The sequence below is a fragment of the Hypanus sabinus genome, chromosome 22, assembly GCF_030144855.1.
Source record: "Hypanus sabinus isolate sHypSab1 chromosome 22, sHypSab1.hap1, whole genome shotgun sequence".
Taxonomy (NCBI): Eukaryota; Metazoa; Chordata; class Chondrichthyes; order Myliobatiformes; family Dasyatidae; genus Hypanus; species Hypanus sabinus.
The window spans coordinates 27185833-27205401 of NC_082727.1; the positions used below are offsets into that span (position 1 = coordinate 27185833).

The 19569-nt window shown below is 37.4% G+C and overlaps 1 protein-coding gene across 7 annotated transcripts in view; it reads left to right on the forward strand.

The window, feature by feature from the left end:
* The window catches only part of jmjd1cb (jumonji domain containing 1Cb), a 190647-nt gene that overhangs the window by 111255 nt on the left and 59823 nt on the right, over positions 1–19569 (forward strand). For 6 of the 7 annotated variants that reach the window (XM_059947352.1, XM_059947351.1, XM_059947354.1 and 3 more), the window contains 3 exons: positions 7510–7615; positions 9685–9809; positions 11119–11259. In XM_059947352.1, coding sequence (XP_059803335.1) covers positions 7510–7615; positions 9685–9809; positions 11119–11259 — 372 coding nt within the window. Of the gene's footprint in view, positions 1–7509; positions 7616–9684; positions 9810–11118; positions 11260–13771; positions 13807–19569 lie in introns of those variants that run through there. The other variant, XM_059947356.1, reaches the window with a different exon arrangement.

Consider the following 19569-nt stretch of genomic DNA (forward strand, 5'->3'; position numbering starts at 1 on the left):
GTCACTTGTAAACCTGGACTTAAGAGTACTAATGAGCACTGTACCCTAACTATTCCTAGAGTGCCCCATGGAGATCAAGAAAGTTCTCATTGAAGCTCCTTCCTCTTCTTTATCCTTAATATCAATTAGTATTGGGATTACCATTTGCTCTACATCTCTTGCATCATTGTGTAGTTTCCCACCAGATTTGCCCAAATGATTGATCCTTTGTCTTTCTGCCCCAAGCATGGAGGTCCTTCTTACAATAGTTAGTTTCCAGAGTTCTCACTGTTTTACCTCTGTACCATTATACTTAGATTCAATTGGTTCTGATTTATCAAGACAGCCTGTGTCCACTTTTCATTGGCTCTAGTTCAAAACTACATGTAGCATTATCTCATTGCTCTTCTCCCAAAAATGGAAATTCCTATGATGTAATTCCTTTGTCTCCACCACTCTCCCCTACCCCAAATCAGACCATTTCAAATCCAGTTCAAGTCAGATGCTTGGCTCAGATTATTTCAGTTTACCAACATAGACTACTCTTATTAAAAACCTTCATTAATTATTCTACCTTATTAAAGAACATCCCACAAATAACTTCTTATTTGGAAATTATCTCTGACTTAGCAGAATATCAGTAGGCACTTTGTTCATCTCCAATTTTGATTTCTGTACTTCAGTCCAGAAAGAGTTAATTCAGAAAATCTGTTCATAAAATGGTGGTTACAGAATTGTCTCACTGAACAATAGCTGCAGCTTCTTTCACCACATAGCAATATGTGCACCCACATATTGGAGCAAAAATATTGAAGATGCCAGAAAACCAAACAAAAATATAAAACGCTGAAAGCACCTAGTAGGTCAAACACCTTCCATGAAGGAAGAAAGAGATGTTTCATCAGAACTGGAAAAATAGAGGGGGGAGTGGTTGTGAACAGGTTTTCAGCGGCAGAGAGGAGTAAAAGAACCAGAGGGATTATCTGAGACCTCATTGTCAACTGTTTTTCTTGCCAAAGATGCTGATTGACCTGCTGAGTGTTTTCAACATTTTTCTTTTTGTTATGCAAATATGTAATGTACCTTTGAGCTGAGCCACTGATACAAAGCACCTCATTTATTGGTAAACTATTTTGTATAAAATGTGGTTAATGTAATCCATAAATGTGTAACACTACATGTATTTAGTTAGTGTTTTGAGTAGGTGCTGTTGGTAAATACTTTGGGCTAATTCCCCTTGACTCTCAGTTGTGCCTGAAATTGCGAAGCATGTTTCATATGACTGTTCTCGGCAACTGTTTCTCATCTATCTTGAACATTGCAAGTCTTCAGTTTTGAGTGCATCTGTGCACCTCTTTCTTTTGGAGCACTTGCTGTTCTTGGTTCTTATAGAATTTGTGAGTTATATCAATCTGCACATATTCTGAAATGATTGTTGGTTCAAACAAGACTGATCGCATTCTGTCCGTCAATGAGCTGGAATTTTCCCATGCCATAGTATGAACATTTTTCTGATGGAACTCAAGTTTTGAGCTTTGTTAAAGTCTTTGACAAAATTCCTCAGGGCAAACTGATCCAAACATTTAGAATCCATGAGAAGTTGGCAAATTGGATCTAAAAGTATCTTGGCAAAAGGTCGTTTTTGTTGCTAGAAGACTTTTGACTAGTGGGGTACCATAGGAGTTCAGTGGTGTAACCCCTACTATTTGTAAAAAAATTTTTAACAATTTGGATGTGAATGAAAGAGGATTGAAGGAATTTATGCACTGAATGGTAGATCCCTATGAAATAATAAGAACAGGTGGACATCTATAGAAGTTAAAGAATCCCAGAAGGTAAAATAGAAGTTTAAACAAAAGATGGTTAAGAAGGCAGCCAGGTATTTGCCCTCATTAGCTGAAACATGGAATTTTAACAGTAAGGAAGTTATGTTTTATTTTTAAGCCCATCATCCCTACTGGAGCATAGCCTGCAGACAGCTGCTCGCCACAGTCCTCTATCCTGGGCCAGACTTTAAAGTGGACCCTAGATGTATCCCATCTTCAAAGATCCTTCTTCTCCCAGGGATCAGGTTATTCCTGTTGCTCTGGGTTTTTATGGGATGGGCTTTCTAGCCCCATTCCCAGCCCTCCTTTTCACATCTGGGCTTAAGACTGGCTATGGCAGAGTTGAAAGTTATAGTGCCACTATATAAAACATTGTTTAGGCCACAGTTATGATAGAGAGAGAGTGAGTGCGTGTATGTGTGTCTACACGTGTGTACGCACGTGTGCAGTTCTGGTCACAATACTAAAAGAAAGGCATGATTGCACTGGAAATTGTAGAAGAACTTAATCTGCATGTTGCTGGAGATGGAGCAACTGGATAGGGTGACAATATTTTTCTTAAGAGTGAGCAAAGGTGCCTGATGAGGTCTATAAAATTATGAGAGGCATAGATAGGATACATAGTAAGAAACTTTACTCCGTTGTATCTAAAATTAGAGATTGTGGGCTTGAGGGTAAGGAGCAGGAGGTACAAAAGAAATTAGAGAAGTAATTTTCATTCAGAGTTTGGGTAGAATCTGGAATGCATTGCCCGAGAGAGTGGTGGTGGCATGCTCACAATATTTAGGAATCTAAATGAGCATTTGACTTGCCTTGACATTGAAAATCTTGGGGGAATTGCTGGTAAATGGGATTGCTGTAGTTAGTTACAGTGGTGCTAGAAAGTTTGTGAACCCTTTAGAATTTTCTCTACTTCTACATAAATATGACCTAAAATTTGATCAGATTTTCACATGTCCCAAAATTAGATAAAGAGAACCCAATAAAATAAATAACAAAAATTATACTTGTTCATTTATTTATTGTAAAAAGTGATCCAATATTACATGTATTTGTCGGAAAAAGTATTTGAACCTGTTGTGACCTCCTTGTATTGCAATAACTTCTACCAGACGTTTCCGGTAACTGCTGATCAGTCCTGCACATTGAATGCTTGAAAGAACTTTAGACCATTCCTCCATTCAAAACTGTTTCAGTTCATGAATACTTCTGGGATACCTTGTATGAATAGCCCTCTTCAGCTCATGCCACAACACCTCAATTGGGTTAAGAGCCTGGACACTGACTTAAAAGCACAAATTCTCTTCTTTTTAAACCATTTTGTTGTTAATTTGCACTTGTTTTTGTTTTGGATCATTGTCTTGTTGCATCACCCAACTTCTATTTAGCTTCAGGTGATAGACTGCTACCCTGACATTTTCCTGTAAAATGTTTTGTTACAATTTTGAACACATTGCTCCCTCAATAATAGCAAGCTGTCCGGGCCCTGAGGCAGCAACGCAGCCCCAAACCATGATGTTTTTTCTACCATGCTTCACAGTTTGGATGAGGTATTGATGTTGCTGCACAGTGCCCCTTTCCCTCCAAGCATAATCGTGTGCATTTCTGCCAAAAGCTCAACTTTAATACGAAGTGTACATGAAATAATCAACAGGACATTGACAAACTTTCTCAGAAACTGAGGAGTGGCTTGGCTTGCTCCCCAATATGGACTGAAGATTCTCAATACCGTCCCATAGAAGATAGTATTTCAGAACAAAAGTATATTTTCAGCATGCAGACTTTTTAGATCACTGGCTAATCTGAATCTGGGAAGTTGCGCACCACTGGATTCGCCAAAGAGACCTGGCTAATATCTTTTGCAGAACTTGAGACTTCATTTAAGTTGGATTTGTAAGGCTGTGAGAAAGAAGATCGGAATGATATAAATTAGTTGTAGTTTATCTTTAAAATTAATGTGTTAAAGCTTTTAGTTGATAAAATTTTAAAACATATTTAATCTTCAAATATTTTAATTGTATTTTATTTTAATATTTGAATGCCATGACATTCAGAAATATTTGCAAGCATTGAAAAACCTGGAAGTAAGACTTTGCTGAATGTCTCACTTTCCAGGATAATCAACCCCAGTCACTCACTTGAAATGGAACTCTGCTGCTGCTTAGTATGTGTTTGACTTTGGAACCTACACGTCAATAAGGTTGTCTTGATCAAAACGAGGTACATTCAAGGGAATAGGGTTAGTTGTCATTATAAAACCTTTATTTTAAACCTGATTTTTACAAATTTCAGTTCATAAAATATAAATTGATGAAGGAAATATCTTAACTTTATGCACTATTCTTTTCAAGTTATGAACCTTTCCATTATGGCAATTTCTAGCTGTTGTGATGCAAGGTCATCTAGCTGTTGTGAATACATTATTAGCTGTTGTGGACATACATGAGACCCCAGGATGATATGTTGCCTCCCAGGTGCCAAGGTCAGGGACGTCTTGGATAATGTCCACAGCATTTTGTAGAGGGAGGGAGACCTCCCAGTTGTCTTGGTGTGTATTGGTACCAATGACATAGTAAGGAAAAGAAAAGGGATCCTGAAAAGAGAATTTAGAGAACTAGGTAGAAAGCTGCAAAGCAGACCTCCTGGGTGGTAATTTCTGGATTGCTGCCTGTGGCATGTGCCTGTGAGGGTAGAAACAGGATGATTTGGCAGATAAATGTGTGGCTGAGAAGCTGGGGCAGGGTTTCAGGTTCTTGGATCATTGGGATCTCTTCTTGGGAAGGTATGACATGTTCAAAAGTGACGGGTTGCACCTGAGCCCAAGGGGAACCAATATTTTAGTGGCCAGGTTTGTTAGAGCTGTTGGGGAGGGTTTAAACTAATTTGGCAGGGGGGTGGGAACCTGAGTGAAGGGACTCAGGATAGGGCGGATTGTAAAAAAAAACAAAGATAGCGTGCATTCAGACTCTCAGGAAGAGCAGGCAGATAATAGGACATATTTGCAGCCAGCAAAGTGAGAAGCAGGGCATTAGGGATGCAAAATCAAAAAAGGTAGCAAATACAGTACTCAAAGTATTATATCTCATGCATGGAGTATAAGAAATAAGGTGGATAGTCTTGTTGCACTATTACAGATTGTCAGCTATGATGTTGTGGCCATAACTGAACTGTAGCTAAAGAATGTTTATAGTTGGGAGCAGAATGCCCAAGGTTCCAAGTTGTATCAGAGGGATAGGAAGGTAGGCAGAGAGTGTGGCGTGGCTGTGCTGGTAAAGAATGGCATCAAATCATTAGAAACATGTGACATAGGATCAGAAGATGTTGAATCTTTGTGGGTTGAGTTAAGAAACTGCAAAGGTAAAAAGACCCTGATGGCAGTTATATACAGTCCTCCCTACAGTAGCTGGGATGTGGACCCAGGAAATAGAAAAGACACGTCAAAAAGGCAGCATTAAGATGGTCATAGGAGATTTCAACATGCAGCTCAATTGGGGAAAATCAGGTTGGAAATTGATCTCAAGAGTGAGTTTGTTGAATGCCTACGAGATGGCTTTTTAGAGCAGTTTGTTGTTGAGCCTACTAGAGGATCAGCTATAGTAGATTTGGTGTTATGTAATGAACTGAAGCATTTAAGGAGCTTAAGGTAAAGAAGCCCTAAAGAGACAGTGATCCCAATATGATAGAGTTCAACTTGAAATTTGATAGGAGAAAGTGAAGTCTGATTTAGCAGTATTTCAGTGGAGTAAAGGAAATTACAGTGGTATGAGAGAGGAATTGGCTAAAGTAAGTTGGAAGGAGATGCTGGCAGGGATAACACCAATGGTGTGAGTTTTTGGGAAAAACGAGGAAGGTGCTGGATAGATGTATTCAGAATCAAAGAAGTAACCAAATGGCAAAATAGTACAACCGTGGCTGACAAGGGAAGTCAAAGCTAATGTAAAAGCAAAAGAGAAGGCATACAACAAAGCAAAAGCTAGTGTGAAGACAGAGGATCGGAATTTCTCGTGGCAGTGCTCAGTGGTGGGGAGGGCTTTGCCTGTGATCCCCTACTTTTTAAAAAATCTTTTCTGTACTTGGGCATTGGTGTTTCCATATTAGGTTGTGATGTGACCAGTTATACTCTCTATCGTGCATCTATAGATGTTTGTCATAGATTTGGTGACATGCCAAATCTATGCAAACTTCTAAAGAAAGTTGTGCCTTCTTTGTGATGACTGTGCTGGTCCCAGGACAGGTCCTCTGATATGATAACGCCAAGGAATTTAAAGCTACTAACCCCCTCCATCTCAATCCCTAATGAGGATTGACCCATAGAGCTCCAGCTTCTTCTACCTACAAAGAATCAGCTCTTTGATTTTGCTGATGTTTAATGAGACATATTTGCTGTGGCACCAATTAACCAGCTTTTCAGTCTCCTTCCTAAATGCTGATTTGTTCCAATTTTTGATTTGGCCAACAACAGTGGTGTCATCATCAAACTTAAATATGGCTTTGAAGCTGTTCTTAGCCACACAATCATAAGTGTAAAGTGAGTAGAGCCAGAGGCTAAGCACACATAACTGTGGTTCACCTGTACTGATGGTGAGTGAGAAGATTTGTTATCAATCTGAGTAACTTGGCTCTGCCAATGAAGAAATTGGCCTTTATTACAAGACAGTTGGATTAATAAATGGAGAAGTATTGTTGTATTTGTACAGGATATTGGTGAGCCAAATCTGGAATATCTACTATTTTGGTCCCCTTATTTAAAGAATATACTGCATTGGAGATGGTCTAGAAATAAATTTACTAGGCTAATTAATTAGAGAAGCCAATGCAGCTATAGAAATTAGTGCTATATTCTTTGGAGTTTAGAAGAATGAGGGAAGATTTTATGGAAATATATAAAATTCTTAAGTGGCATGATGTGATAGATGTTGAGATAATTCTACTGTGGAAGAATCTTGTGAAAGGGGACATAATCTCAAGACTCGGTCATTTAAAACTGAGGTGCATTTTCATGGAGAGTGGTGAATTTCTGGAATTCTCTGCCCGGGAGATTGTGGTGGATCACTGAGGGTTTTAAAGAACCAGTAGATAAAGTTTTGAAAGATCGAGGAATTGAGAGTGTGAATTTGGCACAGAAGAGAAGATCCTGCAGCCATCAGTTATGATCATGCTTAAGATGGGGTAGACTTGAAATATAATATCTTGGATACATCAGAATGTTTTTAACACTACGTATTTTTGTCTAATGGTCTCATTTTCTACCCTAAAGATTCTTAGTAACTGAATCATGAGCCATTTACCACATTGCTTTGTTAACCATTGAATTTTCACCCTGCTATTGAAATGGCTAACCTGCAAAATTGAGTTCTCTGTGTAGTTGGGCAACACTGTTGGATTCCATTGCTGCCTCCCTACATTATACTTTAAGTTCCCTGTGTTACATCCTGCCACAGGATATTGAACAGTACTTTTTTAACTCTCAACCACATTTTCATTTGGAATATCAATAATAAGAAACTGCTTCAAGCATCATTGGTTCAGATCTGCAAAAAAATTAAACTATGCATAAAATTAATAGGATAGATGTGTTTAGATAGGTCTCTGGTAAACAAATATGATGTAGGATTGCTTTTTAGAGTAATGCATGCTTAGTGTTAATTAATGCAACCATACTGAAGTCTTCAAAATAACAAAGTCACTTGTTATTTTTAAAAAGGATGATATAGACAGTCTGAGCCCTGTTCTCAGAGACAACCCCCCGCTTCATGAAGAAGTGAAAGCCTGGGTTAAAGAACAAAAAGTTCAGGAAATTTTTATGCAAGGTATTATTTTGTGTTTATCTTGTGGTAACAATATAAAAATCATGGCATTGTCCACATAATTCTCATAGAACATAAATGATTTCAGTATGCAAGGAGACCAAATAGCCTGTCCAGACTGGTCTAGCTCTATGTATGAATCATCTAATAAATCCACTCTACGGCCCCTTCTCTCACTCTTGCATTGTTTTCCTTTCAGATACTTAGCTCCTTTTTGAATGCTGCACTTGAATCTGCCTCCACTAGTATACCAATAGTGCATCCGCATGCTGTGTTGAATTAAAAAAAATCTTCATGTCACTCCTACTATGGCCATTCAGTGTCCCTTATTTCTTGACTCTGCAGTCAAAGAGAATGATTTCCTATTATCTATTTTGTTTGTACCCTTCATAATTTTAAATACTCCTCTATTTCAGGGCAACCCTAACATCTGTATTCTGTCCACTTAAAGCCCTTCATCCCTGAAATGATTTTAGTGACTCTAATCTGTAAAGCTTTTATGCCTTTTCTAACATATGTCACCAGTATGTTTAGATGGGTCTGACTCTGTCTTTTTGTAAACCTGCATCATGACTTCCTTGCACACTATATATCCTTTTTAACCATTTTCTCAACCTTCCTTGCCACTTTCTAAGGAATATGAGCACAACATATCCCTGGATCTCTATGTTCTTGTACTCCTTTTAAAATTATGCTTTCTAATTTAGTTTTCCTCCTTGTTCTTGGGCATTTTGCCCCAAAAGTGATTCCTGGGGAAACTCCAGTGTGCACTTTCTGTCAGTCAAAAAAACTTTTAACTACTATTCCCGGTTCCCTTTTATTGGTCAATTTTCTATTCACCTGGCTACATCCTCTTTTATCCTAAGATAAAAGATCAGTTATGCTGTATCAAAGAGTCTTGCAATGTCCATATATATTATATCAACTGCATTTCCCTCCTCAACTATCTCTTCGTCAAAAAACTGTCATTAGACAGACATGTTTGCTGTGAAAAATTCCTTGCCAATTTTCTTTAACTATTGTCCACGTGACCACAAATTCTGCGCTAATTTATTAGTTTTTGAACTTCCCTCAACATCAAGTGTAAGCTCTGAAGTTACCAGAATTATCCCTATGCATTTTGTTGAATGGAAGTGTAACATTTACAGTTTTCCATTTGCTATCACCACTCATGTATCTAAATGTTTGAAAGGTTATGAACAGGCTTCTGCTGTTTCCTCCTTTGCTCAGCAGTCTAGGATACACCCTATCTGGAGCAAGTTATTTATTTATTTTTAAACGTAGCTGGCCTTTCTACTAACTCATAGTATATCTTTGTTTTTACTGAGTTGCCAATAGCTTTTTCGTACTGGGATAAGCATGATGCCATGTGCTGACTTAGTACCTCAGCTGTGTGCTCTTCTTTCATGAAAAGATTTCCTTAGTCTCTGATCAGCCTTGCCCCTTTTTGTAACCCTTTTCTGCTTACTTATGAAAAGAATATTTTTGAATTTTCTTGTATGTTTACTGCCAATCTTTACTCATGATCTCTTTTATTCTCATTTCCCTTTTTTAGTTCCCCTTTGAACTTCCTATTATCATTTTATAATTTAACAACCTGACAGCTGTCATATGTTCTTTTCCCCCACTATAAATTTTCAATCTCTTTTTGTTCACCCCAGGCACTGTCATTTGTCATTATCTCTGTCTAAAGGGAGGGTTCTTAGTCTTGGTTGAAACATCTCACCTTGAAGAATTTCTATTATTCAAGTGAAATTTTGTCTGGCAAGCTTTGAATTCTATTTAACAGTCCTTCTCTGTTTGTATCCATTGAGATTAGTCCTTCTCCTTTGACTTTTTTAATCTTGGGGTTGTACATGTCCTTTTCCAAAACCCATGCTAGATATGATATGAACACTGTTTCCTATAAATTAATGCTGAAATACAAACAGGATGATTTTTAGAATTTCTATTATTTTAGGATGAGTTATCTAACTCTCAGAACAGCAAAATTGATATATAAAATGTTTCCAGCCCCCCCCTTTCTTCCTATGAAATTACTTGTTGCTCAATTTGTGCTTTCCATCTTACAGGTCCCTATTCATTGAATGGCTATAGAGTGCGAGTATACAGACAAGATTCTGCCACCCAGTGGTTCACTGGTATCATTACTTACCACGATCTTTTAAGTCGCACTATGATCGTGATGAATGATCAGGTAAACAAACTTGAGGCCATGCTTATTAGAGCTGCATGAATTTGTTCATTTTCTTTTTTGAAAAATTAAATGTGGATATGGTGCAAATTTCAGCTTAAATTGTCCCTGCTTTAAATTTTGCAGTAGTTTATGGAAATATGTAGACCATCTTCAAAGTTGAAAGTAAATTTATTATCAAAGTATGTACAGTATATGTCACCAGAAACAACTCCAAGATTCATTTTCTTCTGGGTGTTGACAGCAAGTACAAGATGAAACAATGAAAGATTGCTCCCAATAGGATGGATAACAACCAATGTACAAAAATAACAAAACTGCAAACACAAAATGAGAAGGAAAAAAAGCTAAACTGTAATAAATAAATAAATAAGCAAGCAAGTAAGCAATAACTATCAAGATAATGAGTTGTAGAGTCCTTGAAAGTGAGTCCTTAGGTTGTGGGAATGAAATTGAGTGAAGTTATCCCCTCTGGTTCAAAGAGCTTGATGGTTTTTGAATAATAAATATTCCTGAACCTAGTCCTGAGGCTCTTGTGCCACCTCCTTGATGACAGCAGCAAAAAGAGCACATGACCTGGATGGTGGAGGTCCTTGATGATGGATGCTGCCTTCCTGTGACAGTGGTCCATGTAGATGTGCTCAGTGGTGGGGTAGACTTTACCCATGATGGGCTGGATTGTATCCACTACTTTTTGTAGGCTTTTCTGTTCAAGGGCACTGATGTTTCCATACCAGGCCATGACTTAACCAATAATACTCTCTACTGCACATCAAAGTTTTAGGTGAATTGCTGAGTCTTTGTGAACTTATAAGAAAGTAGAGGTGTTGCCCTGCCTTCTTTGTAATGGTATTTAGGTGGTAGACCCAGGACAGATCCTCTGAAATGGTAACACAGAGGATTTTAAAGTTGCTGACCCTCTCCACCTTTGATGCCCTGATGAGGACCGGCTCATGGAACTCCGGCTCCTCCTCCTGAAGTCAATAATCACTGCCTTGGTCTTCCTGATGCTAATCTTAAGGTAGGTGATGATATGTAATGTGGTTCTTAGTGCCAGTAAACATCCCTAATCTCATCAAAGTGGCATTTTTTCAGACGTGAGTCTCAATAGTGACAGAATATTCAACAAAATCATATGTATACCATCCAACAATTGGTTGAGGATAGAAGATATGTAAATATTACTAATCATGAATGTCATTAATATGTATTCATGGCAGAGTATAATATACAGTATTCTGGCATGAGAACAGAAAGTATTTTTTTTTAGTTGCACATTATAAATGTTGTCCTGCTTTTGTGAATAAACCAGGTGCTAGAACCTCAGAATGTCGATCCTTCTATGGTACAAATGACTTTTTTGGATGATGTTGTTCATTCTCTGCTGAAAGGTGAAAACATAGGCATCACATCAAGACGAAGGTCTCGCTCTAATCAAAACAGTTCAGTTCATGTGAGTTTTTCAGAATCATATTATTTAATGTAAATGCTAATGGCTCCTATGTTTCTAGATAAATAATCTAGATTATTTAATCAATTCCTGTTTCTAATTTTGTTTAATTAAAGCATAGTAGTAAGTATCTGGATGAATTTGTTCTACATATGTAAACATCAAAGTGAATCCAGCACATAGAGGAATCTTTGTATGAGCAATGGCATACCTGCAACTGACCTCCAGCTCACTCATAAGAAATAGGGAAAGCCATCTGGCGCATTAGGCCTATTAGGCTTGCTCTGCATTCAATAAAATCATGACTGATCCGGCTGTAAACTCGGCTCCACTTATTTGGCTTTTCCCCATACCCCTTAATTCCCCTGCTATGCAAAAATCTATTTAACAATGAATTAAATACAGTGGCATGCAAAAGTTTGGACACCCCTAGTCAAAATTTCTGTTACTGTAAATAGTTAAGAGAATAGAAGATGAACTGATCTCCAAAAGTCATGAAATTAAAGATGAAACATTCTTTTCAACATTTTAAGCAAGATTAGTGTATTATTTTTGTTTTGTACAATTTTAGAGTGGGAGGAAAAGGAAAGGAGCATCATGCAAATGTTTGGGCACCCCAAGAAATTTGAACTCTCAGATAATTGTTACCAGGGTCTCAGACCTTAATTAGTTTGTTAGGGCTATGGCTTGTTCACAGTCATCGATAGGAAAGGCCAGGTGATGCAAATTTCAAAGCTTTATAAATACCCTGACTCCTCAAACCTTGTCCCAACAATCAGCAGCCATGGGCTTCTCTAAGCAGCTGCCTAGCACTCTGAAAATTAAAATAAATGATACCCACAAAGCAGGAGAAGGCTATAAGAAGATAGCAAAGTGTTTTCAGGTAGCCATTTCCTCAGTTCGTTGGCAGTTAACAAGAACGGTAAAGGTCAAGTTGAGGTCTGGAAGACCAAGAAAACTTACTGAGAGAACTGCTCGTAGGATTGCTAGAAAGGCAAATCAAAACCCGTATTTGACTGCAAAAGACCTTCAGGAAGATTTAGCAGACTCTGGAGTGATGGTGTACTGTTCTACTGTACAGCGACACCTGCACAGATATGACCTTCATGGAAGAGTCATCAGAAGAAAACCTTTCCTGCATCCTCACCACAAAATTCAGCGTCAGAAGTTTGCAAAGGAACATCTAAACAAGCCTGATGCATTTTGGAAATAAGTCCTGTGGACTGATGAAGTTAAAATAGAAATTTCTGGCTGCAGTGAGCAAAGGTATGTTTGGAGAAAAAAGGGTGCAGAATTTCATGGAAAGAACACCTCTCCAACTGTTAAGCACAGGTGTGTTTCAATCATGCTTTGGGCTTGTGTTGCAGCCAGTGGCACGGGGAACATTTCACTGGTAGAGGGAAGAATGAATTCAATTAAATACCAGCAAATTCTGGAAACAAACATCACACCACCTGTAAGAAAGTGGAAGATGGAAAGAGGATGGCTTCTACAACAGGATAATGATCCTAAACACACCTCAAAATCCACAATGGACTACCTCAAGAGGTGCAAGCTGAAGGTTTTGCCTTGGCCCTCACTGTCCCCCGATCTAAACATCATTGAAAATCTGTGGATAGACCTCAAAAGAGTAGTGCATGCAAGATGGCCCAAGAATCTCACAGAACTAGAAGCCTTTTGCAAGGAGGAATTGGCGAAAATCCCCCAAACAAGAATTGGAAGACTCTTAGCTGGCTCCAGAAAGTGTTTACAAGCTGTGATACTTGCCAAAGGGGGTGCTACTAAGTACTGACTATGCAGGGTGCCCAAACTTTTGCTTCAGGCCCTTTTCCTTTTTTGTTATTTTGAAACTATAGAATATGGAAATAAAAAAAGTAATCTTGCTTAAAATATTAAAGAAATGTGTCATCTTTAACTTTGTCTTTTGGAAATCAGGTTATCTTTTACTCGCTTAGCTATTCACAGTACAGAAATTTTGACCAGGGGTGCCCAGACTATTGCATGCCACTGTATATCTGAAACTTCCCTGGGAAGATTATTTCACACATTCACTGATCTCTAGGAAAAACAATTTCTCTTCATCTCTGTCTCATATTTATTCCCCCAAATCTTGAGGTTGTGTCCCTTAATTCTTGTCTCACTTACTAGTGGAAATTTCCTGTTTCGATCTTATCTATCCCTTTCATAATTTCATATGTTTTGGTACAATTCCCTCTGTCTTATGAATTTCAGCAAGAATCAGAATCAGGTTTAATATTGCTGGCATATGTTGTGAAATGTATTAACTTTGCAGCAGCAGTACAATGCAATGCATGATAAGTATAGAAAAAATGTATTTTAGTAAGTACATGTATGTAAATTAAATAGTTAAGTTAAAATAAGTAGTGCATAAAACAAATAACTTTTTAAAAAAAGTAATGAGGTAGTGTTCAGGGTTCAATGTCCATTTAGAAATTGGATAGCACTAGGTGACTCGGTCTCTCCTTATAGGCTAACCCCATTATCTCCAGAATCATCTGGTGAACCTCCTCGGAAGCATCTCCAAAGCCAGTAAGTTTTATTAAGTAAGGAGACCGGAACTGCATGCAGTACTCCAGACGCATCCTCACCAGTACCCTGCACAGTTGCAACATCACCTCCCTGCTCTTAAATTCAATCTGTCTTGCTATGAAAGCCAACATTCCATTTGCCTTCTTGATAACCTGTTGCACCTGCAAATTAGCCTTTTACAGTTCATGCAGAAGCACTCCCAAGTCCATATGTGTAACAGCATGCTGCAATCTTTCAATATTTTAAAAATCTGATATTCTGTTTTAGTTGGGTTCTCCCCATATTTTCAGTATAGTGCCTGAGACCTAATTTTATTCTATTGTGTTTCGGAATTGCGGTTGCTAATATAGACTGCAAATTCACAACCTACATTGTGCCCTAATAAGAAGTCAGTGTCTACTATAACCATAGTTTCCATTTCATGTACAGGACTTTCAGCAGAACATTGATTGTATTTTGTTAATTCAATTTAAATTTAAACAGGTCTCTTCAGATAGTATCCCTCAGAAGAAGTAAAATTTGTGTTTAGTGCCCAGTTGTGCTCCTGGGTTTAACATATTGTGTGCTTCTAACTGATTTCTGAAGCTCACTCTTTTTAGTAAAATGTTTCACTTTCTCTTGTCAGGATTATTTTTCTTCTATTTAGATAGGTTAACATATTATTCCACCTTGAGCTAAACATTTTCTATATGCATGTATCTATGTAGCAAATGTGTGTTTTCGATATTATTCTACTCATCCTCACTGAAAAAATAAACAATTTCCCCACTAGTCAAATTTTTTTGACCTAATCCCTGTTTTATAACTAGCTCATTAAATATCTCACCATTTATTCATACATGGGATATGTAATTAGCTGCCAGTGCCAACCTTAATTGCTCATTTCAAATTGCTTTTGAGAGCTAGTACTGAGCCTCAGTTTTCATAGTGTCAACAAGAGAGAATCTGCAGATGCTGTAAATCCAAGCAATACACACCAATTTGTGGAGGAAGGGTCTCGGCCTGAAATGTCGACTGTACTTTTTTCCACAGAGGCTGCCTGGCCTGCTGAGTTCCTCCAGCACTTTGTGTGTATTTCACAGTGTAAAGTTACTTTTACGATGCTGTGAATGAATTGCAGGTTTTAAATACAGAGTTAATGAAGGAAAGGTGATTTATTTCCAGTTCGAGATATGAAGAGAGTCTTTCTAAATGTTCGAGGTTATGGTTTTGACAGGTGCTGCTGAAGAAGCCTTGACATTTTGCTGCAATCTGTCTTGTATATGATTCACGTTGTGCTGGACGTGTGGCAGTACTTGATTAATTGAAAATAAAATTTTGTCCTAAATGGTGTTGATTTTCTTGTTGTATAAGCTGCATTCATTTGTGGCTTCTGAAAATGTTTTACGGAAGCAGAAAGTGAGTTTTTGTCACTGAATAGTTGGTCTTTAGTTACTCTTGTAGCCATGGTGTCTTAAGTTTCCAGTCAATGGTGATTTCTTACATGTTCTAGGTAAGTAGTACAATGTCCAGGTGTGCTTTTAAAGCTTATCTGCTGCGTTAAGTATGACTATATCCACTGAAGTCTTGCCCCACCCACCAAATATAGTTTCCTTTGATAAATTATACTTGAGTTCCTTGATTCCATCCTTGGTAAAACCAGTCATAATGTGACATATTGTATTTTGTGCATGTTGCTTGTGTTTCTCTTGTTTATAATGTGAAAAGTGTTTACTTTCTCCTCAGCTTTGGAGTTTATTTAGTCCATGTTTGTCAAAGGCTGCAATGAGGTCTCAAACCAGATGCTCTTGGCAGAATACAAATGAGGCATTAATAAGCAGGTTATTGATGTGAATTTGTAGCTCATTGCATTATCAATGACTCTTCCCATTACTTCACTGAAGATTAAAAAGGAATCTGTTCAGTTAATAATTGGCCAGTTTGTGTAAAGGTTGAGGACAATTAATTACTTTTGATATATGACAACAATGTATTTTAAGAAAACATGGCAGCTAATTTATGCATAACTGGGAATATTTGATAGATTTTTAGTAAATACTATATTTAATTGTAGCTAGAACAGCTTCATTAGAAGTAGTTAGTTCTGGAGCTTCTGTACTGCAGTCCAAATGTTGGAATTTGTAGCTGTAGCTGCATCTGTTGTGCTAAATCTTTCATCATATGAAGTGAATTAAACGAGCTGAATGACACCATCACAGAAATTGGCAACTTTTGAAGGAAGCTGAGATGAATTTTCTGGCACTTCTGCCTGTGGATGATTCCTGACCTTTCTGTCTTGTTTTTACATTTATGTTGAGTTCCAGCATTATTGAAAATGGGAGAAAATATGCATCCTCTCTGTTACTATATTAGGTAGACAATTATGTGTTCACCTAATTCTGGCTACATTTGATGGCTTCTGTTAACAAGCATATTTAGTCTCCTAGAGTTTCATCCAGTTACAACTTATTCAACCATCCATTAAACCAGCATTGTAGTCCTTGCTTGATGATAGTGGTAGAGTGAGAGGTGTGATTGACTGAGATTGCATATCGTTATCAAAAGCATTTTTACTGCTGAGTGTAAATACAATAAAACTATAATACGAATAGAAAATGCTGATAATAATTAGTGTGTCAAGAAGCATTTATGGTCAGAGAAAGAGTTAACGTTTCTGGCCAGTGGTCTTAGCATCAGAACTCCTCATGGATGACCAGCTGGAAATGCTTTTCTATTTAGCATGTTTGTGTCTGCAGCAAACAGAGTGTTCATATTATCAACATCTTTGTTTCCACAAAGTCACTTCTCCAATCACCATTGAAATGGACAGTAAAAACAGAAAATTCTGAAAAACACAGCAAAGCAGGTAGAAATTGCAGGAAGCGAAACAAGAGTTCATGTTTCAGATGTGATGCCCTTGGTCAGAATTGGTCTGACTTCTGTACATTTTCAGCATTTTCTTAATTTCAGGTGTCTAGCATTTACAATTGTTTGATTTTAGTTTATTGAAATAGGCAGATTCAGTAGTAACAAGTAGATTGGCAAGGTTGAGGACAACTTTTTTTGCCTTATGTTGCTTTGTTGCTAACCTAGTACAGGTTTTCTATGACATTTGATCTTTTGAAGCTCAGTATATTCTGTGCTATGTTGTCCTCTAAATCTTCCATGTGCTTATCGGGCATGAAGGAAATGATTTGTCAGCAGAGAGTACACAGTAGTTTCCTGGCCAATGCTTGATATGATGAAATGAGACTTTAGAAAATCTGGAGTCAATGTTGAGTTCTCCAATTTAAAATAGCAGGAAATTACTTAGGTGATTTTGAATCTGAATTGTAAGTAGCAAAAACCAGTTGAAAATAGCAGACTACTTTTCTACCTCAGAAGGCCATCTATGAATTTTTTTGTGGTGCTAGTAAGTTCATGGTCATTATTACAGACAGTAGATTACTTCCCCATTGAAGAATTAATTCTCTGTCTAGATGATCCATCCGTTCCTTTGAGTTACTGGTAAAATGAGCACCATGCTATGGTACCTGCTGCATCCTGAAGTTGTATACCTAAACAGTGTTATATGTCACAGTTATAAAGCACAGAAATGTGCCTTTCAGCCCAAGTTGTCCATGCAGAACCTGAGTTAGTTCCATTTGTCTGAATTTGGCCCACTATCCTCTAAATAATTCCATGTATTATATAAATGTGTTTTAAAGATTGTAATTTTATCTGCCTCTACCACTTCTTCTGGCACGTTCCCCTTTAAATATTTTCCTTCTCATGTTAAATCTCCTACCTTGGGGAAAAGACTATGACCTTATCTATACCCCTCATGATTTCATATACCTCTATAAGATCACCCCTCAGCCTCCTTTTCTTTCAGCTCCCCTCCCCCATTTGTCCCAAGTCTTTATCTGCATTATATTCTGTGGTAATGTGGTATTATGTCTTGGGTTCTTTTGATTTGTAACTCCAAAACATAAAACTGAAATAAAAACACAGAGCTGGAAATGCATGTCTTAGTTTCATTTCTACTTTCACCAAGGTGCACACAAATAACATGGTGGCATGATGACGAATACCATTCAAATGCTTTTACATATAACCCATATAGAAATTTTTAACCAATCGAAGAATGCTTAATCAGAAAATATATTTATAAAATTACTCAAATATTACTGAAATATTAAATATATGACACTTCCTGAAATATAATACATCTAGTATATAGATATCCACAGCATGTAAATTTTAAATTGTCCCATTCAGTAGACAAGATTTAATACTGTGGAGAATTTCTTACTCTTGTGTGATAATGTCTTGCCTGACAAGTTGTAGAAAATTGTAGAACAAATATAATTCATTCAATCAGTCTCACTTTTGAGCACTTAATATGTAGTTCTGCACGTGATACTTCACGCATCCAAAATATTGACAGCTTTCTCCCGATTGGCACTGCTTGACCCACTGTTTCTTCAGCAGATTTGTTTCCTATTCTTTATGTACCCATCTAGTTCCTTTTTAAATGTAGAAAAGGTTCTACCTCCATCACTCTTAAAAGCAGTGAATCCAACCCCCTCATCACTGATGAAATTTCTTATTTTAATACATCTCTAATCTGCCCTTCTCTTTACACAACCTATGGTACATTAATTCTCAATCCCAATCCCTTTCTGATCTGTCTGTCTGTGGCCCCACAGCCAGGGAGGTTGAATTTAAAGTAGAAAAACTTTATTTTTGTCACGGTAGTTTGCAACTTTCCAGTATGAACATTGAATTCACCGACTTCAGATAAATTGCTCTCTTGTCATTCCCATTATTGTGTTTATATCCTTTTCTTACCCCATTGCTTCAAAATCCCAGCTCTGCTTAGAAAACTTAAAATCCTCCATTCTTCTCCTGGTTCCCTAGAAGGGTTGTTGACTGGAAACAGGGACTGGTTTCTTTCCACAGATGTCTGAATCAGAATCAGGCATATATCACTGGCACATGTCGTGAAATATGTTGTTTTATTGCAGCAGTACATTGCAATACATAATAAAAACTATAAATTATATTAAGATATATATTAAATCAAATAAATAGTGCAAAAAGAGAGCAACAAAAAGAAGAAAAAGTAATTAGTGTATATGGGTTCATTGTCCTTCCAAAAATCTGATGGTGGGGAAGAAGACTTGAAGAATACTTTCTAAAATGTTGAGTGTGTGTCTTCAGACTTCTGTGCCACCTATTGAGGCATCTCCTTTCGAGGATATTTTCAACATTGGAGAAGCTAGTGCCCACTATTGAGCCAGCTGAGTGAAGCTTTTTCTGATTGCAGTGGCCCCTCCATTCCAGCATTGCTGAGTTACTCCAACATTTGTGTTTGTTACAGATTCCAGCATCTCCAGTTTTGTTTGTTTTTCACTTACTTATTTTCAGCTCTGAGAAATAGTTCCTGGTTACCTAGTATACATGTCCCATGATATACGCACCTTGTTTAATTAAATATCTCCTCTCACTCTCCTTTATTCTAAATAAAAACCCAGTCTTGTCAGCATAACCACAATTCACCAGACTTGGCAACAAACTTGTGTCCTGGACACTAGGAGTTTACTTATGTTATCACATAATTCCATTAAGTGGTGACCAGATCAGAATGAATTTGCAAAACATTTTGTACAGCTCTAGCATGACCTCTCAGATCTTGCATTCTAAGGCTTAATCTATGATAAGTACATTCATATACAAGTTGTTCATGTACATCATGTATATTCCTATTGAACAGCTCCAAAATTCACTTATGCCTCTATA